Source organism: Coccinella septempunctata, chromosome 5, assembly GCF_907165205.1.
Source record: "Coccinella septempunctata chromosome 5, icCocSept1.1, whole genome shotgun sequence".
In the NCBI taxonomy this organism is placed as follows: domain Eukaryota; kingdom Metazoa; phylum Arthropoda; class Insecta; order Coleoptera; family Coccinellidae; genus Coccinella; species Coccinella septempunctata.
In genome coordinates this window covers 37,851,266-37,869,754 of record NC_058193.1, presented here as the reverse complement: position 1 = coordinate 37,869,754, position 18,489 = coordinate 37,851,266, and the positions used below count along the sequence as shown (strand labels likewise).

Sequence of the window (18,489 nt, the reverse complement as noted above, 5' to 3'; positions counted from 1 at the left end):
ACCCGATGAAGAATAATTCAATTACTCGAAAACTACACGAACTACACTCAGGCGGTGAAAGAGGGTTTATAAAAAATGAGATTAGCCATATATACTTCGAATTTCAAAACTTAAAACGAGTCGGTCTGAGCGAAAAGCTCAGCTAAGCTACCACCGGATTTTGCAGCTAGTTTCATCGAGTTTCTTTCAGTTGTTCGAGAAGAAATAGTAAATGGACGATTTTTCCAAATTTTGAAATCGTGTCTAAAGAAGAAAATTGTGGAAATTTCAGGGGAGATTTCAAGGTATTTCGTGCCAAATTGTAAATGTACGAGAACCAACCAAAATTACGCAATCAGTACACCATCAACCATGGTTCCAATTGTAGAATTACACAATTGTGTCTCTGAAAAATTCCTTGATACAGTTCAAGATCGAAGGCAATAGATTATTGAACACAACCAGTCCGGTAGCTCGAGATATTCAGGTTCAAGGTGATTCATTGCCATTCCGCTGAAAGATGCACACAGATGTAAATAAGGGATGCATTGATGTCAGAACATCGACGATCATTTTGCGATGGGGAGGACCCCCAAATCAAGCTCCCGTAGCCTGTGGTCGTCGACGTTTCTTGTTTTCCTCTTTTGCCGGGATGATTGAGCTTCTTTTTCTCGCCTCCCCCACTCCAAGCTTATAAGAAGGAGGACCAGGGAATCAAAATCCATTACATCTTTAGTGTCCCCCCTGGGCCCAGCTTTTTTTCGCTCACGTTTGGGCCGGTCGGATTAGTTTTGTTTTGTGATTTGGAGTTTAGGAGGAGGCGACGTATTGTTTTCTGTGATCAAATAATGAAAAGTGAGTTTATTTTTTTAATGGTTGAAAAAGTTGGAAAGATTCGAAAAACCCAATTCATGACAGAGTTTCCTTGCCAAATTATATATTCTCACCATTTTTTCGAGAAAGATTTTGAAAACAAAGATAAAAAATGTACCCACAAATATTTTCATTATGGTCGTTTTGAAAATTTTCACAATTCACTTGAGTACGATGAAATTTGCAACAAAATTGTGTCCGACAAAAATTCTCTCAGGTTATGGCACGAATTTCGAAAAATCATCAATTGAAGTACCTAATATTTCAGCCATAGATTCTTAGAAATTCTTCGGATTTAAGGCTTTAACCTAGGGAAGAAAAAAACAGCTATAAAGGTACTTGAGGTTGAATTTTTTAATTGACAAAATCTGTCCGATGGTTTCGGAGTTATAGACATAGAAAATTAGTTTTTTCACATTCAAAAAAACCGACTTTTCGAATTTCCTTTCGTTTAGTGAAATATCGAACTTGAATGAAATTGAAAGCTTCGGATAGATGAGGTGAGAGGAATCATGTACTCGATGAAGCAAAATAATTACTTCCTCAAGCTCGTTTAGCAGCTCATTTATGTGCTACCATAAAATGAAACGACCGAGATAAGTTTATAACTCTTCATTTAACGTTAATAATTTATGGTTTGTTTACAATAATTGCAGTTTTGGGATATCAAGGATCTCTGGCTACTTTCAAAATTTGATATTATTAAGACCTTTGCAAATTTTCAATTTTCTTATGGATTTAGACGAAGAATGAGAACTCCCTTTACGATGATCTGAAACTGAAGATGATATCTTCTTTTCAAATTGTTCAGGGAGCGAATCAATTTAAATTGAATTTTTCGAAGAAAGCAGTCAGTTTCTTAGCAATTCCTATAAATTTGTCTGTAGAATATCTCCAGGATCAAAGAGAGACTTAATGCGGACTTTTTCAAATTTTTCGAAAAAATAAACTAAATTATTTAGTTCCAGCAAACATAAGCCTTATAGAATGAAACAATGAGCTTGAGAATTGTGCATAAATGATGTCCTACCTGGTAGAATAACACCAAAGGTGCAATACTTCGATGAGAAATCTCCAATTTATTCCAAATTCGTCTTTATCTCCTTATTTATGTAGTGGATTAAGACGTTTATCTTGTTTTTCGATTTGTTCTTACTGCAAATGTTTGGGACTTTCGATTTTATGTAAATAATGAGGATGCTTTCAGTCGACGGACCTTTTCTTAATCGGGACTCGTTTTCGAACATGAGCGTTTCTGAGTCAAATTCCAAACAAGGCCGAAATACAGAGACGGATTTGGCCAACTCAGAAAAAATTATGGGGACAAATTGTTGTTGACCAGGAGCACCAGTTGAAAACGAATATTTTCAACGTCTAATAGGAGGCCTATCAAAGTTATTAGCAGAAAGCCTGTCTTGGCATTCCCATCCGAATGCCACCTTATTTTTTTCGAAGGTGTGCTCTTAATATTCATTATACCGTCGTATCTCCAGCATAACCGGTATCGGACTTCATTATAATAAAATAAACGAATGTGATGTCTACCTCCGACAAACATAATTTGCCCTTATACGAAATTGTGTACCAAACAAAGGAGTACATCCCAGATACGTTGCGTTCGAAGGATGGATGATAATAAATTGGATACCCTGTTGGATTGGTCGAAACGTTTATATCTGCTAACGACCCTACATTTTTATCGAGAAGATTACTTCGATGGAGTAAACAAATATTGGAGTCTTTTTCCTTTTTATCCAATGAAACGAGAAGGGTAAATGGATTGCTGGCAGATTTTATGTTTGAGGACTGAAATCGACGATTCAATTCTGAGGAATGCAAAGCTTAATTTTTTCTGGAAGTGATGTTGTTCTAAGGAGTCAGAAAAGGGCATTCACACATCGCCAACCAGCCTGTATATGAAGCTTCGTATCATGATATCACCATCTATATTTTCCTGCTCTGCCATTACATCATTTTCAGCGATATGAATATGACACTTATCTTTCAAGTCGGCACATCCCTGGTTTTCCAACCTTGCCGAGCCTTCTAAGGTTTTCCACATCAAATATCTGTCTGTTGATGATTCAAAGCGCGAACAAATAAAGGCCGAATCGCCTTATCCTTTTGTTTATCGATCAAGACCTCACATTACAATTTCTGGGTGTCAAAGTGAACGATAGACCCGACAAGAATGTTAATTGGATAGCGAAGACGATATTGGTCACTAGAACTCACGTATGATGGAAAATTCAGCTGGGAATTCAGTTACCTAACATTGCACTCAAAAGTTCTTTTCTGTTGCAGGCGGTTGGTGCGACGTTTTACCGAGATTTTCATAGTTTTCCAATGGTTTTCACCAGATGAAACCGGCCGAGTGTTCTGCAATAATGGGGCGTTGTGTGCTGGTGAGTAGTTGTGATTTTAAGTGGTTCAAGTTTGAAATTATGGAAGTTACCGCTATAAGCGACAGTTAGTCGCAATATTAGGACGAGTGTGTCAATTGAAGCCATAATTTTTCCTCATTTCGCAGGAGAAAGTGTATTTTTTTGAATTTTAAATGGTTCAAGAAAAAATATTTTCTATTCTCGACAAATGATTGTGATTTTCCTGAAAATCACTTGAAATCGCTTCAACTTGATAGTGATGTTCACGCTTCAAATAAAACTCAATGCACTTTTGTCTTTCCAGCGAATTGTACAAATTTTTCGCCTCATGATAAGAAAAGCTTGGCCCATAGATTATACAGGGTGAGTCTTTGACTCGTACAAATATTTCAACAGTAGATTCTTGAGGTCAAAAGAAACACTTTATTCCTATACCATTTCTTTAGATTCGGCACTGAAAAAAAGATATAGCCATTTCAAGTTTTCTTAATGGAACATCAAATTACTCGAAAACGGCGCATTATACGAGAAAATATGAGGAATACTTTTATTTTACACGTTCAAATATTTATTAGATAGCGTCCAACTTACTTTCAAGAGTTTGGTTCTTTGAATTTTTGGAATTTTCATGGTACGTAATGGTCATAATGAGAAAACTGGAAGACGTGGGTGATATCTTGTGTTCGAAAAAGATTCATCGAATGAATAAAAAACTATATTCCGAAATTAATTTCATTCGATAAAACCGTTTGTGAGATAGAACCAAAAATAACATTTTTTATGATTTTTCAGCAGCCTGTATCTTTTAAACCGAGCCGATTCGGAAAAAATGGTGAAGGAAAAAAGTGTTTCTCTTGACCTCAAGAATATACTGTCGAAATATTTTTACGAGTCAAAGACTCACCCTGTCAAGCATTATTTTATTATTTCCATTTAATCCGAACTGTTGTAATTCTCGAACGATCTATTGTTCAAAATTCTATTAGAAATGCTATCATCAATTCGTTACATGAATAGGTGAAAAGAATAAGAAACAAATTCGAAACTTGCCGGTTTTGTTATATGCCCGATTCCAAAACATTCAGATAAGGCGTAGGTTTCTAGCCAATAGTAGGTACCCTGTTTGGAGCTCTGAATATTCTCAAAATGTCCCCATTAAACGATATTCCGAATAACAAACCAAATTTTCTCATCGAAACAATGACATCTCGAAATGTGGGAATCGATATTTGCATCTTTGATTCGAGAGAATTATCTCAAATTCGATCCACTTCCTACACAAAGTAGGAATTCGAAGAATGTCCATGCTGTCAGATCACATCTCCAAACAGGGCGTCAGAAACCTCTCCAGACCAAACGAATCATATTTTTCCTATCGTAAATTCCGATTCCCATGAATCTTCAATCAAAAATATGGCCGAAATAACTTACGTTTGGCATTTAATTTTCTCCTATATTCCCCATCAGCGATAGCTATCGAATGATCGAAACCGCGAATCTTCATGAGTTGCTCGGAAGAGGTCAGAATGTATAATTTAACTGTCTTAACATCGATCAAAATAGTAATACATGATAATTGTATTCCGAACACTGACACCCATATATCATGAGAGTAACTAACTGTTTCCCATTAAACGCGTCTTATTAAAAATGCAAATTCTACAGATGAACGCCGCTTCAACTCAGGATCATTATCTGGGGAAATTACCTAATAAATCTCAATAAGGGGGATATATGACAAATTTCCGATGAGATTTTGCACTTGTCGATAATTATTCAATTATGTTGGGTGGAGGAGAGATATATTACCAGATCGATAACCGTTGATTATGAATTCAATTCCGCGAAGAACATTAGAAAGGTCATTATATCCAAGAACAAAGGCGAATGTCAACATTCGGATCCACGCATAATAGGATAGGTTTTATCAAAGAAAAATGTGACAGGACACGATAGGAGAACAATATTCGAATATATCTACGGCAGAGGTTTGGTGTCAAGAACGTCGTATGAAACGTAATAAAATTAATTCAAATGGTTTCACTTTGAATGGTTATCTTTATGTTTATCGAACTTTACATTAGCAATGGCGAACTAAATGTGTGAAATAAAGAATAAATTCATTTGTACAATTTGAAATGCTGACTGATTTGCCTCCTGAAATTGATTGTGGTGATAAATTTCGAGATTCCATTACTTGACAAATACTCGGGTTTGGTTAAGCCACAGCACTTTTAAAAGGTTGTTGCTAAACTCTTGCGGTATAAACGGAGACATTTTTGCAACATACAATCTTCCAGAATAAATGAAAATACTGAAACACCTCATAGAAGAGCTATTGGATGCTGTAACAAAATCTATGATCACGGTTACAAATAAATTAATGTTGAAATATTCAACATAGAATATACCAACAGATACACAGAGGACCGTATATAGCTCTCTTCATCTTTTAGAAAAAAATCACATTCTGAAATGTGATGATTTCGAATTATTACCAATAGTTTCCTCGACAGCCTAGACCTATCTGAAAAAGTGCAAAAAAGATACAATTTCAGGGGTTCTTGAACTTTTCTTATCCTTATAAAAGTGCAATAAACTCTGATCCGACAATTTTGAATAAATTCTAACGTGGGCGTATAGAGCTCTTTTCGAAACATAATACTGTTGAGTGACTGGCGAAATCTGACAACGGGATTAAGTCAATTTTCCTACGTCAATATGTCAACGTTAACTGTTCTTCTCAAAGAACCACTGATCAACACTTCTTTCATGTGGGCCTAGGACTCTTCATCGTACGATCAACTCTGTTCAAATACGAAATACTGATTTGGCAGATTAGAATTCGTGATATCGGATGGCAGACTGATGATGATGTTTGAATGTTGAAATTAAATCTGCAGAAATTTTACGCTAATGATATGCCATTGAACGCAAGAGAACTCTTTTGAGAGGTTAGCTTTCGGGTTGTTATTCTCAATGATGACTAAATCTTTGTAATCAAACACTGGAAAAATGAGTAGAGAAAATTTACGTCCACGTTTCGAAGAAATAAAACGTTCAATTCTAGACAAAATTAATTGACATACAATAGCGCTAGTTAAGAGACAATCAACGTCGTCAAAATAATCATATATTTAGTGATTTAACTCTCTATGAAAGCGCCATTGAAAATAGGTCTTTTTTCATAAGATTCTTGGGTATATCAAAACTTTAGACGGGACATATTTCAATTATTCAAACAAGACTGGAATATGTGTGCGATCTATCACTCTCAGAATGACCCCCCGTTGTCATTTGTCTGGTTACACTCGGTAGGAAGATATAAAGATTGAATTATGACTATTCGATAACATAAAATCGTGAATGAAAAACATAAATTAGCTAATAGAGATATCAATAACACCATTTGTCTCCCTGAAAAAAAAACAGGAATTCCTGGCCGCTCCTTTTATTTTACTGTCTATCCAAATTATTTATGGTTTAAGGAGAACTTAAACCACAGAATAACAGCTCTTGCTGTTAACTGTAATTGAAGTTTTTAAATTTAGTAAATGGAAAAGCTTTGACAATGAGGTCTTTTCATGGAAGCTGTATGTTCTTTTCTGTACACCGTTTGCAAGTTAAGAGTTCTGGGATGGTTATGTGAATTCCCAAAGAAATAGTCATAATGAAATTTAAGCCTCTGATCGGTTCAAACACGTGGAGAAAATTTCCTCACCAAATCTCTCTTGATATTTAAATCCAAGACAAGGTCTACAGACCTTGCAAATAAAAGGTAGTAGATTACGATTGAATACCCCTTTCCATTTACTCTGGAACTATAGTTCCTTTCCTTACACCTACCCTGATTTGAGTATGCTCGATATTTATTAAGGAACTAGGTAAATCATTTGATTTATCCCCACAGGTGCTCGTCCTTCTTGTCAGCTGTCAAAGTATCCATGGAAACGAGCATGAACCTCCCCCAGGAGCACCAGTTTTTCAAAGGACTGCGGTAGAAAAAGTTCCTATTTTAGAGAAGAAGTCAGCGTATGTGAGCGAGGAATTTGGGAGCAGATCGCTCCCATTGAGGACAGCGGTTGAAAACATTCCAGACTTGTAAGTCATCTTTGTTTTGGGGAGATCCAACCACGAATATTCGAATAGTCGGTTGTTTTACCTGCACTAATTCGATTTGATGCTACAACAATGACCTATTCGATTCTGAATCATTCCAGTATTCGAGATGACTAAAAAATTTGCATTTTGAAGCTTCGTTGTTTTTCCCCAACGAAAATAATATGGTACCTTCCACATAATTATGCCTCATCAGGGGAAATTATATATTTTACATAGGTCCATTTGAAAATTACTGATAAAGTAAAAATTGAATATGCTAAAAACAAATTAAAACATTCCAGTCTTTCCTGAAAGAACAGAGAGAAGTTTATACGTGATCCATATCAATTGTCGAGTATATTTAGTATATAAAATATCAAATATGTCCCCATTTCTAGAACCAAAACGCTGAAAAGACTTCCACTCAGAGATGCAGTGGAAAAAAGGCCAACACCAAATCCTTCCGAGGCAGAAATCTTGGAAGACCAGCCTTCCGACAGACCAGACTTGAATCAAAGGTTCCCAATAAAATACGGCTTGGACGGAAATGTCTTGAGAGCATTTCCCAATAGAAACAATCCCTATTACATCCCGAACAACCAACTATTATACAGCAATAACCTGCAAACCTTGAGCAATAACTTCCAGAAACCGCAGTATTTTGGGGTGACCTATTATTCCCCTATTCAGATATTCAGGACCTTAGTGAGCGATTACAGGGGAACTTCACCCTATAGAATCGACAACGGGTACCAGCAATTGTTGGTGCATCCAAATCAGTGGATTCAAGGGAGAAGCTTCGATGCTGGCACACAGAACAGGATTAAAAGTAGTAAAGGTATGGTCAGAGGAAATATTTGTTGTGAAGCGATTGCTGGCATACCAGTTATCGTTATCAAGTTTGTAAACTCCTATTTTAACACCACGATTCTGCCTTCATGAAGAGTCTCATTCCAACGTTTTTCAGCAGTTCTTGCCAATGACAATAATGGACAAAGGATCATATGTTACGTACAAGGGCAAGCAGTTTACAGAAGAGAACCTCAAACTTTCCGTCCCGAAGATCTCAATCCTATGGCTTGTACTCACGTGATTTATGCGTTTGCTGCTATGGACCCGCATTCATTTCAAATAACACCAAATGACGAAGAATACGACCTGATTCAAGGTGAGAATGAATACATATACATATATGGGGCGTACAAAAAGTCTTTCGCTTCGAATTGTTTCTGGTATACCTCGAGAGCAATGGCTTACTTTGCTGAACAATTACTTCAGTGCTCTTATGTCAAGGTACCACGACTTTTTGCACAAATTCTACAAGGTTCGATACCATCAATATTTCATACAGCGTATCAAATGGGATTGCGATTGCCAACTCGAATTAATCGTTGGGTTCGTCACGGGGATATTAATAAAAATTAATACCTTCATAACTTCAGGTGGATACACGGCTGTAACAGGATTAAAACGGCTCAACCCAAAACTGAAAGTGATGATATCAGTTGGTGGAGGAGAACAAAGTGCCCCGCACAGATTCGCAACCATGGTATCCAGCGCGACCAAAAGAAGAAACTTCATCAGGTCAGTCATCCAGTTCCTGAAGGTCCACAACTTCGACGGTTTGGACCTACACTGGCAATATCCAGGGGATCAAGACCTGGGAGGTCATACCTCGGACAAGGAGTATCTGCTGCTCCTGCTGGAAGAGTTGAACGAGCTGTTTCGTCCGAGAGAATGGCTGTTATCGATCGCAGCCCCCGCTTCTAGATTCAGGGTGGAAGATGGGTTCAATCCCGAGAGATTGGCCAATCTTGTGGACTTCGTGAATGTCCAAGCCTACAATTTCCACAGGGACAAGGAACCTGGCGCCGAACACCACGCCAATTTGAACGTCAGACCCGAAGATCAAGATTTAGACACGTTCTTCAACGTGGTGAGTAAGCCTGGTGCAGATTCAAAACTATTCAGCAACCTACCACATTAATTTCGTTGCTTTACAGGACTATGCCGTTAAGTATTGGCTGAAGAAAGGCTTACCAAGATCGAAACTAGTAGTTGGAATTCCATTTTTCGGTAGATCGTTTACCCTTCTAAACCCAAATGAAACTGCAATGGGGGCTCCAATAAAGGGACCAGGCAACGAAGGTTACTACACTCAGACTAAAGGATTCTTGGCGTATTTCGAAGTATGCGACTTGATGATGCACGAAGGCTGGGAATTGCATACTGCAGCTTCTGGGGCACCTTACATCGTCAATGGCGATCAGTGGATCGCTTTTGACAATACCGAGAGCATAAAGAGAAAGGTTTGTAAGAAATTGGGTGTTCCAGGGAAAAAGTGTTTTATGTTTAACAAGTATATTTATTACTTCCTTAGATAACCTATGTCAAGGATCTGGAGCTTGGTGGTGTCTTTGTGTGGTCTGCTGACATGGACGACTTCAAAGGCCTCTGCGGAGAAAAGTGGCCTCTTTTGGGAGCAGTCAATCAATTCCTCAAACGTGAGTATATAAATCCGGTGGAAAATTCAGCTAACTTCTCCCTTTCATCCAGGACATACTCTGGAGGAAATCGACTATTCCATGCCAAGTCGTCCATTCGGAACTTGTGAGAAATCTGGACTGTATTCGGACCCAAACAACTGTGCTGCTTATTACATCTGTAGACACGGCCTGAACTATCACCTATCGTGTCCTACCAACACGATTTTCGATCCAGAATCTGGAATATGCGGAAATTATCCAAGTACTAAGTGCCGTCCAGGAGATTCGATCTTTGTATCTAGCAGCATAAGAACGTCTTTTTTCCCCAATGGTGTTATGAGGAGTAGTCAGATTAACTATGACAAACCTAAGGTATATAGTTATGTCCTATCAGTCCTGGATATTGGTCATGAAATTTTCATGGTTTTAGGTGGTTTGCTACGTGACAAACTGGGCGTTTTACCGAAAAGCCGCAGGTAAATTCGTTCCAGAAAATATCGATCAGCAACTTTGCACCTACGTCGTTTATGCCTTCGCCAGTTTGGATCCAGAGAGTTTGATAATGAAGGCGTTCGATCCATGGGCTGATTTCGATAATAGTGAGTGATTTGTGCAACCGATTACGTGGTGTTTGAAATAACTGGATTTTTTTCACAGATCTTTATCAAAGAATAACAGCCTTGAAAGGTACGGTTCCTCTTCTATCCCTTGGAGGTTGGACGGATTCATCAGGTGATAAATATTCGAAATTGGTCGGTAGTACCTCATCCAGGAGAAAATTCGTGATTGCGACTATGGATTTCTTGAAAAAGTATGGTTTTAAGGGGCTACACTTCGACTGGAACTATCCAGTATGCTGGCAGAGTAACTGTAATAAAGGACCAGCACAAGATAAACAAAATTTCGGGAAACTCATAAGCGTAAGAATCTTCATATTCGCAGTTTCATTTTGAATGATTCTATTGCTGTTTTAGGAATTGAGAGCTGAGTTCGACAAGATGGAACCACCATTAGTTTTAGCAGCAGCAATATCAGGTTACAAGGAAGTGATAGACGTAGCCTATGATCTTCCACTTCTCGGTAAAAATTTAGACTTCATGTCGGTGATGACGTACGACTACCATGGAGCGTGGGAGAGACAAACTGGACATGTTAGTCCTTTATTCCATAGACCTGGGGACAGATATACTCAGTACAATAGTGTAAGTATCCTCAATATTATGAAAATGCATCATCTATCTTCATATGGGACCCTTATATCTTGATTTAGAACTTCACCATGGAATATCTGGCATCTAAAGGAGCACCAAGAAGAAAACTCCTGATGGGTATTCCATTTTACGGTCAAACCTTCACCCTGGCTAACCCTGGAGATTATGGACAAGGAGGACCATCGCTTGGTCCTGGAGAACCTGGCGAATACACCAAGCAACCTGGAATGCTAGCCTACTACGAAATATGCAACCGCATACGAAACAAAAGATGGATTATCAACAAAGAACCTACAGGAACTACGGGACCTTTTGCTTACAAGAAGGACCAATGGGTTGGGTTTGAGAACCCACAATCAGTCAGGGAAAAAGTAGGTCAATGATAATTTGGCTACGTCAATTTCGAACAATTTTGTCTTGCTTCCAGGCTAAATACATCAAGTTGAGTGGATTTGGCGGAGCAGTTGCTTGGACTATAGACTTGGACGACTTCTCGAACACCTGTTGCGAGGGAACTTTCCCCTTGTTGACGACGCTGAACCGTGAGTTAGGTTTGATCTCCGATCGACCAGTCCAAGAGGATTGCACTCAACCTACACCTCCATCGACGCCCCCACCTCCAATAACGACCACAGGGGTGGACACTGGGGCTGAACACACCACGTCTCACAATCACGAAGGCCATTACACCACGAGCAAAAAGCCTGTGACATGGTGGTCGACCACGATGTCGCCAACCACGCAAAAGACCACAACTAGGTCCACAACAGCGTGGTGGCAAACATCTTACAGTACGCAGACGTGGTGGACAACTTCGTCGACTACAACAAGGCAAACAACGACATCGTCGACTACAGAAGCTGAACCTTCATCTACCACACTCCCGACTCCAGCGATTGTGATGCCGGAGATGGATCGTCCGTCTGAACCTTGTCAAACGGGAGAGTACATACCAGATCCTGCCAATTGTAACGCCTACTACAGATGTATTCTCGGCGAGCTGAAGAGGCAGTATTGTGCTGGAGGTTTGCATTGGAACAAAGAACGGGGTATCTGTGACTGGCCAACTTCTGCTCGATGCAAGGAAGCAGGTAATATTTGCGATAAACGCTTTTATGTACATCCTAAATGAATCCCCTTGTAGGTGCTCAAAAACCAATGGCGACCAAACGTCCAACAACCCAAAAAACCACCACCATGTCCTGGTGGAAACCCCCATCCACCGCAGCTCAGCAAAAACCAATGGAAACCAAGCGTCCAACAACTCAGAGAACCACCACTATGTCATGGTGGAAGCCGCCATCGTCCACACAAAACTGGTGGGAGACTACCCCATCTTCTCAGAATTATTGGGAGACACCAAGTACAAGTCAAAGCTGGTGGACGACCACGAGAAAACCGGCTACGGAAGCGTCTCTTCAGGAAATTTCAGAAATTCCGTGCATGAATGGACAGTATTATCCTCACGAGAGCTGTAATAACTTCTACGTTTGCGATAACAATCAGCTTGTGGTCCAAAGCTGCGCACCTGGTTTGAACTGGAATATGGAGGCTCAAATGTGCGATTGGCCGTTCAAGGTGAAATGCGCCAACAGGAAAAAACTTGCTCAACCTTACACAGACCAAGAAAATTTGATAAACAGTAAGTCTTGAGCCATTTGTCTACTCAATGTCCGTAGAATTCTGCTTCAAATCTTTGATTGCTTCTCGATACTTTGCAGAAATCCACCCAGACCCATACACGACTTGCGTGGGTAATTCATTTGCTCCCTTCAAAGGAGATTGCAACAAATACATGCACTGTTTATGGGGTAAATATGAAATTTACGATTGCGCTCCTGGCTTGCACTGGAACAACGTAAGATTTTCAAAACAATCACTGAGAATCTCCCTTTAATTTCGTGAAATTTCAGGACAAACAACTGTGCGACTGGCCAGACAGTGCCAATTGCCAAGCAGATAACGACATAGAAGACAACCGGCCAGGAGAAAAACCTGACATCCCAATAGATCCCATTTATAAACCTACCATGCCGACAGAGAGGCCAACTTCCGGCTTCTACCCAGACTGGAGACCAACCCTACCTTCCACCACCTCTACGCAAGCGCCAGAGATGCAGGAACCTCTGAAACCACAATCGGGATATTTCAAGATCGTTTGCTACTTCACCAACTGGGCCTGGTACAGACAAGGATTCGGCAAATACCTACCAGAGGACATAGATCCAGATCTATGCACCCACATAGTGTATGGTTTCGCCGTTCTGGATTACGAGAATCTGATCATCAAAGCACACGATTCTTGGGCAGATTTCGATAACAGTGCGTGATTTTTTGAGTCGCAAATGAGTTTTTCTCAAACTAATCTTTTCAGAATTCTACCAACGGGTCACGGCATACAAGGCTAAGGGATTGAAGGTTTCCTTGGCTATTGGTGGATGGAATGATTCGCAAGGCGACAAATATTCGAGATTGGTGAACAATCCAGCAGCCAGAGCGAGATTCATCAGACACGTGTTGGAATTCTTGGAGAAGCACAACTTTGACGGCTTGGATTTGGATTGGGAGTATCCCAAATGTTGGCAGGTACGTTCTTGATATCAGCGATGTATGTGGAAGATAAGAAGGCAAAATTTGAGACTTAATTCTTCACAGGTGGATTGCAATAAAGGCCCAGATTCTGATAAGGCAGCTTTCGCATCATGGGTTTCGGAATTGAAGGAAGCCTTCAGACCTAGAGGTCTTTTGCTATCTGCTGCAGTATCACCAAGTAAGACTGTGATTGATGCAGGATATGATGTGGCATCGATTGGAAGGGATCTGGATTGGGTGGCGGTGATGACTTATGACTACCACGGACAATGGGACAAGAAGACTGGGCATGTAGCTCCTCTATACTACCACCCACAAGATGATGTCGCCTATTTCAACGCTGTAAGTAAAATCGGTTCGGAACAATTTTCCAGGAGGTCTATGAATATCTTAATAATTTTCGCAGAATTTCACGATACACTACTGGATATCAGAAGGTGTGCCAAGGAGGAAGATTGTAATGGGAATGCCACTCTATGGACAGTCGTTCCAACTGGCTAAAGAAAGTGAAAACGGTTTGAACGCCATGGCACCAGGTCCAGGACAGGCTGGACAGTTCACGAGAGCAAACGGTTTCTTGGCATATTACGAAATTTGCGACAACATCAAGAATAAGGGATGGACGGTGGTCCATGACGCCCAGAGAAGATTGGGACCGTATGCTTACAAAGGAAACCAATGGGTGTCATTTGACGACAAAGAGATGATCAGGCTTAAATCTGAATTCATTAGAAACATGGATCTAGGTGGTGGTATGATATGGGCTTTGGATCTGGATGACTTCAAAAATAGGTATCTAAATCAATCATTTTCGAATTGGGTGGTACTATAATATTTATTCGTTTCGATAGGTGCGGAGAAGGAAAACATCCTCTTCTGACAACCATAAGACAAGTCCTGGCTGAACCGGGGTCTGGAGCTCCAGTGACATCAACCCAACCGAACATACCAATCGAACCAGAGTTGCCAGCTTTTCCAGAAGAAGGACCAACTGACAGCACGAATCGACCAAGTGTTGTAACCCCTATTGTGGAACCAATTACAACAACAATAACGTCTGTATCCGAACCAACAGTAGACAGAGATTCCGAATTCAAGGTTGTCTGCTACTTCACGAACTGGGCTTGGTATAGACAGGGTGTCGGAAAGTACCTCCCAAGCGACATAGATCCTGACCTATGTACGCACATCGTATACGGTTTCGCAGTTCTCAATGGCGATCAACTGATCATCAAACCGCATGACACGTGGGCAGATTTCGATAATAGTGAGTAAGAACTCTTGACATTGAACAAATTTAATACAAATTCATCCGCAGAATTTTACGAGAAAGTCACGGCCCTGAAAGCGAAGGGAATCAAGGTTCTGATAGCTATTGGAGGCTGGAATGATTCGGCGGGTGACAAATACTCCAAACTGGTCAACAACCCTTCGGCTAGGAGAAGGTTTATCTCTCACGTTGTTGATTTCGTTGAACAGAACAACTTCGATGGTCTCGACCTGGATTGGGAATACCCGAAATGCTGGCAGGTATAGTGGTGTTCTACTCCATTTTAACCCTAAACTGAGAGAGCTGCTGAAATATCTCGATCTATATCAAATTTCTAGGTCGACTGCAACAAGGGTCCGGATTCTGATAAGGCAGGTTTCGCAGATTTCGTGAAAGAACTACATGCAGCATTCAAACCTAAGGGATGGCTGCTGTCCTCAGCAGTATCACCCAACAAGAGAGTCATAGACGAAGGATACGATGTACCGACCCTCTCCAAGTATTTGGATTGGATAGCCGTGATGTGTTACGACTACCACGGCCAATGGGATAAGATCACAGGTCACGTGGCCCCCATGTACGAACATCCGGAAGATGGGGATGCAACACTTAACTCTGTAAGTTGTGAATTATCCCTGTCGTCTTGGATGATGAGTTTATGACCTTCGGTTTTTCAGAATTTCACCATCAACTACTGGATCGAAAAAGGAGCGGATAGGAAGAAGTTGGTCATGGGGATGCCGATGTATGGACAGTCCTTTTCTCTGGCTGACAACAGTAATAATGGCTTGAACGCTCCAACTTACGGTGGTGGAGAGGCTGGAGAAGAAACCAGAGCTAGGGGTTTCTTGGCGTACTACGAAGTGAGTGGGATTTTTTAAGTGAACCTTGATCTTCTCTCAACCTTGATCACTTTCAGATATGCACCAATGTGATAAACAAAGGATGGACTGTGGTGCGGGACAAAAAAGGAAGAATAGGACCCTACGCATATTTGAGAGACCAATGGGTATCCTTCGATGACATAGGAATGATCAGGCACAAATCCCAATACATCAAGGCGATGGGTTTGGGAGGAGGAATGATATGGGCATTGGATCTGGACGATTTCAAGAACTTGTGCGGCTGCGAAGAATACCCCTTGCTCAGGACGATCAACAGGGTGCTCAGGAATTACTCCAAGCCCGCTCCGAAATGCGTACTCGGTAAAGGGCAGCAAACGGTCGACAAAAAACCGATGATAACGACAACTTCCACCCAAAAACCTTCGGTTCCTTCCTACTATCCAACGGAGCCCAGTATGTCTGGATATCCAAAAGAAATGCCTTGCAATGGGATGTTGTTCGCGGCGGACGAGACAAACTGTCAGAATTACTACATCTGCAATCAGGGTAAGCTCCAACTTCAGGCGTGTCCCCATGGTCTCTACTGGAATAAGGATCATTGCGACTGGCCAGAAAACACCGTCTGTCATCCGGATGGTACTACTTCCTCGCCATCCTCAACCGAAACTTATACAACGCAACCAGAAGAACATACATCGCCAACCGTTGAAACAACTACAGCCCCTTACTTTCCAGGAACAGAAACTCATCAGACTCCTTCAGAAGAGGGAATGAAAGTTGTATGCTACTTCACTAATTGGGCTTGGTACAGGTGAGAAGATTTGATTCCATTTGTTTTGAAATTTAAAGGGTGGCACAATGAAAATACTGCGCCTGAAGTAGTTCTTCCAGGTGAAAAAAAAATAAGTTGTTTCAAGCCTGGATTCAAGAATGTCACGTCAATCCTTTAAATAGTAAAGGCAAGATCTAGTGAATCAATAAATGTTTGTTCTTCGGTTCCTTGTGGAGCAAATCGACTCTTTGTACATTTTTAATGTTTCTCGCGGTTTATCGTTGGACATGCACTTAAAACACTTTCTCCAAACAGGCAAGGGGATGGCAAATACCTCCCAGATGATATAGACCCCACTTTATGCACCCACATCACATACGGTTTCGCAGTTTTGGACGCTAACTCCCTAACTATCAAACCGCACGATTCTTGGGCTGACATAGATAACAGTAGGTTACATAGGGGATCAATTTTGTATTGGAGTAATCATGCTATTCTTTCCTAGATTTCTACACCAAAGTGGTTGCGTACAAAGCTAAGGGATTGAAAGTTTTGATAGCTCTTGGTGGATGGAACGACTCCTTGGGTGATAAATATTCCAGATTGGTGAACGACCCTCAAGCCAGAGCAAGATTTATCTCACACGCCTTGCAGTTTATAGAGAAATGGGGCTTCGACGGCTTGGATTTAGACTGGGAATATCCTAAGTGCTGGCAGGTAATGTGCTTGTATACCTATAGAGCTTTCCATGGTTAAGAACATAAATATTGCTGGAACATAAAGGTATATCTCTTCTCCAATCGAATGACCTTTTATCCAGGTGGATTGCAACAAAGGTCCTGCATCGGATAAGGATGGTTTCGCTTCTTTAGTGAGAGAATTGAGCGCTCAATTCAGGCCAAAAGGACTCCTTTTGTCATCGGCAGTATCGCCCAGTAAAATGGTGATAGACGCTGGTTATGACGTTCCCGCTTTAAGCAGATATTTCGACTGGATTGCTGTGATGACCTACGATTTCCACGGAAATTGGGACAAGCAGACTGGACACGTGGCACCCCTTTATTATTATCCAGGCGATGTTTACGATTACTTCAATGCGGTAAGTGTATCAAGTGAAATAGGAATGCTCTTTTATTGTAGTTTTTTCCTGGGTAATTTTCAGAACTTCTCCATCAACTATTGGATGGAGAAAGGAGCTCCAGCCAAGAAACTCGTCATGGGAATGCCGATGTACGGCCAGAGTTTCTCTTTAGCTGACGCGTCTAATAATGGATTGAACGCACAATCCTACGGGCCTGGGGAGGCAGGAGAATTCACAAGAGCTGGAGGATTTATGGCCTTCTATGAGGTAACTATCATAAATAAACGATGGTCCCAGGAAATTGTGATAAAACTTTCATCCCTCTAGATCTGCGAGAGGGTAAAGAGGAGGAGTTGGAATGTAGTGAGAGATCCTCAAGGCCGTATGGGTCCGTACGCATACAGTGGCAACCAATGGGTTTCATACGATGATATAGCAGAAATCAAGAGAAAGGTAGAAGACTTTGAATCAGGCGATACATTTGTGGTTAATGTTTTCTTTTCTAGTCTCACTTGATAAAGGATCTAGGCTTGGCCGGTGGCATGATCTGGGCTTTGGATTTGGACGACTTCAGAAATAGGTGCGGCTGTGGGAAGCACCCATTGTTGAAGACTTTGAACAAAGAACTGAGACAGATTTCTTCGGATATCAATATACAAAACTGTACATAAAAGAACTGTCTGTAATATAGAAGAGTTATATTCCTCCTTCTTTTTCATGTTGGACAGATCCGAACGTATTAAAGGATGAGAAATATGCATTGTTTAGAATAAGTTCCGTTTTATACAAGACTATGCAACAATAAAATTTAAGTAATAATGATTTTTTGTATCAATGACTCAATACCCTTTTTTTCCTCCAACATACAAATTTTTACCCATGAATAATGTTTGAC

The 18,489-nt window shown here is 40.5% G+C and overlaps 1 protein-coding gene across 1 annotated transcript; it reads left to right on the top strand.

The window, feature by feature from the left end:
- Positions 1–688: 688 nt before the first annotated feature.
- On the top strand, positions 689–18,416 carry LOC123312858 (probable chitinase 10). Its single transcript, XM_044897411.1, has 31 exons — positions 689–834; positions 3,157–3,257; positions 7,147–7,337; positions 7,736–8,175; positions 8,305–8,505; positions 8,780–9,273; positions 9,341–9,646; positions 9,718–9,841; positions 9,894–10,195; positions 10,254–10,422; positions 10,481–10,743; positions 10,798–11,025; positions 11,094–11,405; positions 11,462–12,125; positions 12,179–12,676; positions 12,756–12,892; positions 12,948–13,356; positions 13,409–13,620; positions 13,690–13,968; positions 14,033–14,418; positions 14,478–14,893; positions 14,945–15,156; positions 15,235–15,513; positions 15,574–15,759; positions 15,816–16,552; positions 16,829–16,962; positions 17,019–17,230; positions 17,334–17,612; positions 17,676–17,861; positions 17,922–18,047; positions 18,101–18,416. Exons 2-31 carry the CDS (start codon positions 3,213–3,215, stop codon positions 18,263–18,265), a joined length of 8,592 nt encoding a protein of 2,863 aa, XP_044753346.1. The 5' UTR covers positions 689–834; positions 3,157–3,212; the 3' UTR covers positions 18,266–18,416.
- Positions 18,417–18,489: the final 73 nt, after the last annotated feature.

Excerpts from the sequence above, each read along its gene's own strand:
- LOC123312858 (XM_044897411.1), top strand. The coding sequence starts at position 3,213 with ATGAAACCGGCCGAGTGTTCTGCAATAATGGGGCGTTGTGTGCTG. Across the intron at positions 8,176-8,304 it reads CAGGATTAAAAGTAGTAAAG|CAGTTCTTGCCAATGACAAT; the intron begins GTATGGTCAGAG and ends AACGTTTTTCAG. Across the intron at positions 18,048-18,100 it reads TAGCAGAAATCAAGAGAAAG|TCTCACTTGATAAAGGATCT; the intron begins GTAGAAGACTTT and ends TTTCTTTTCTAG.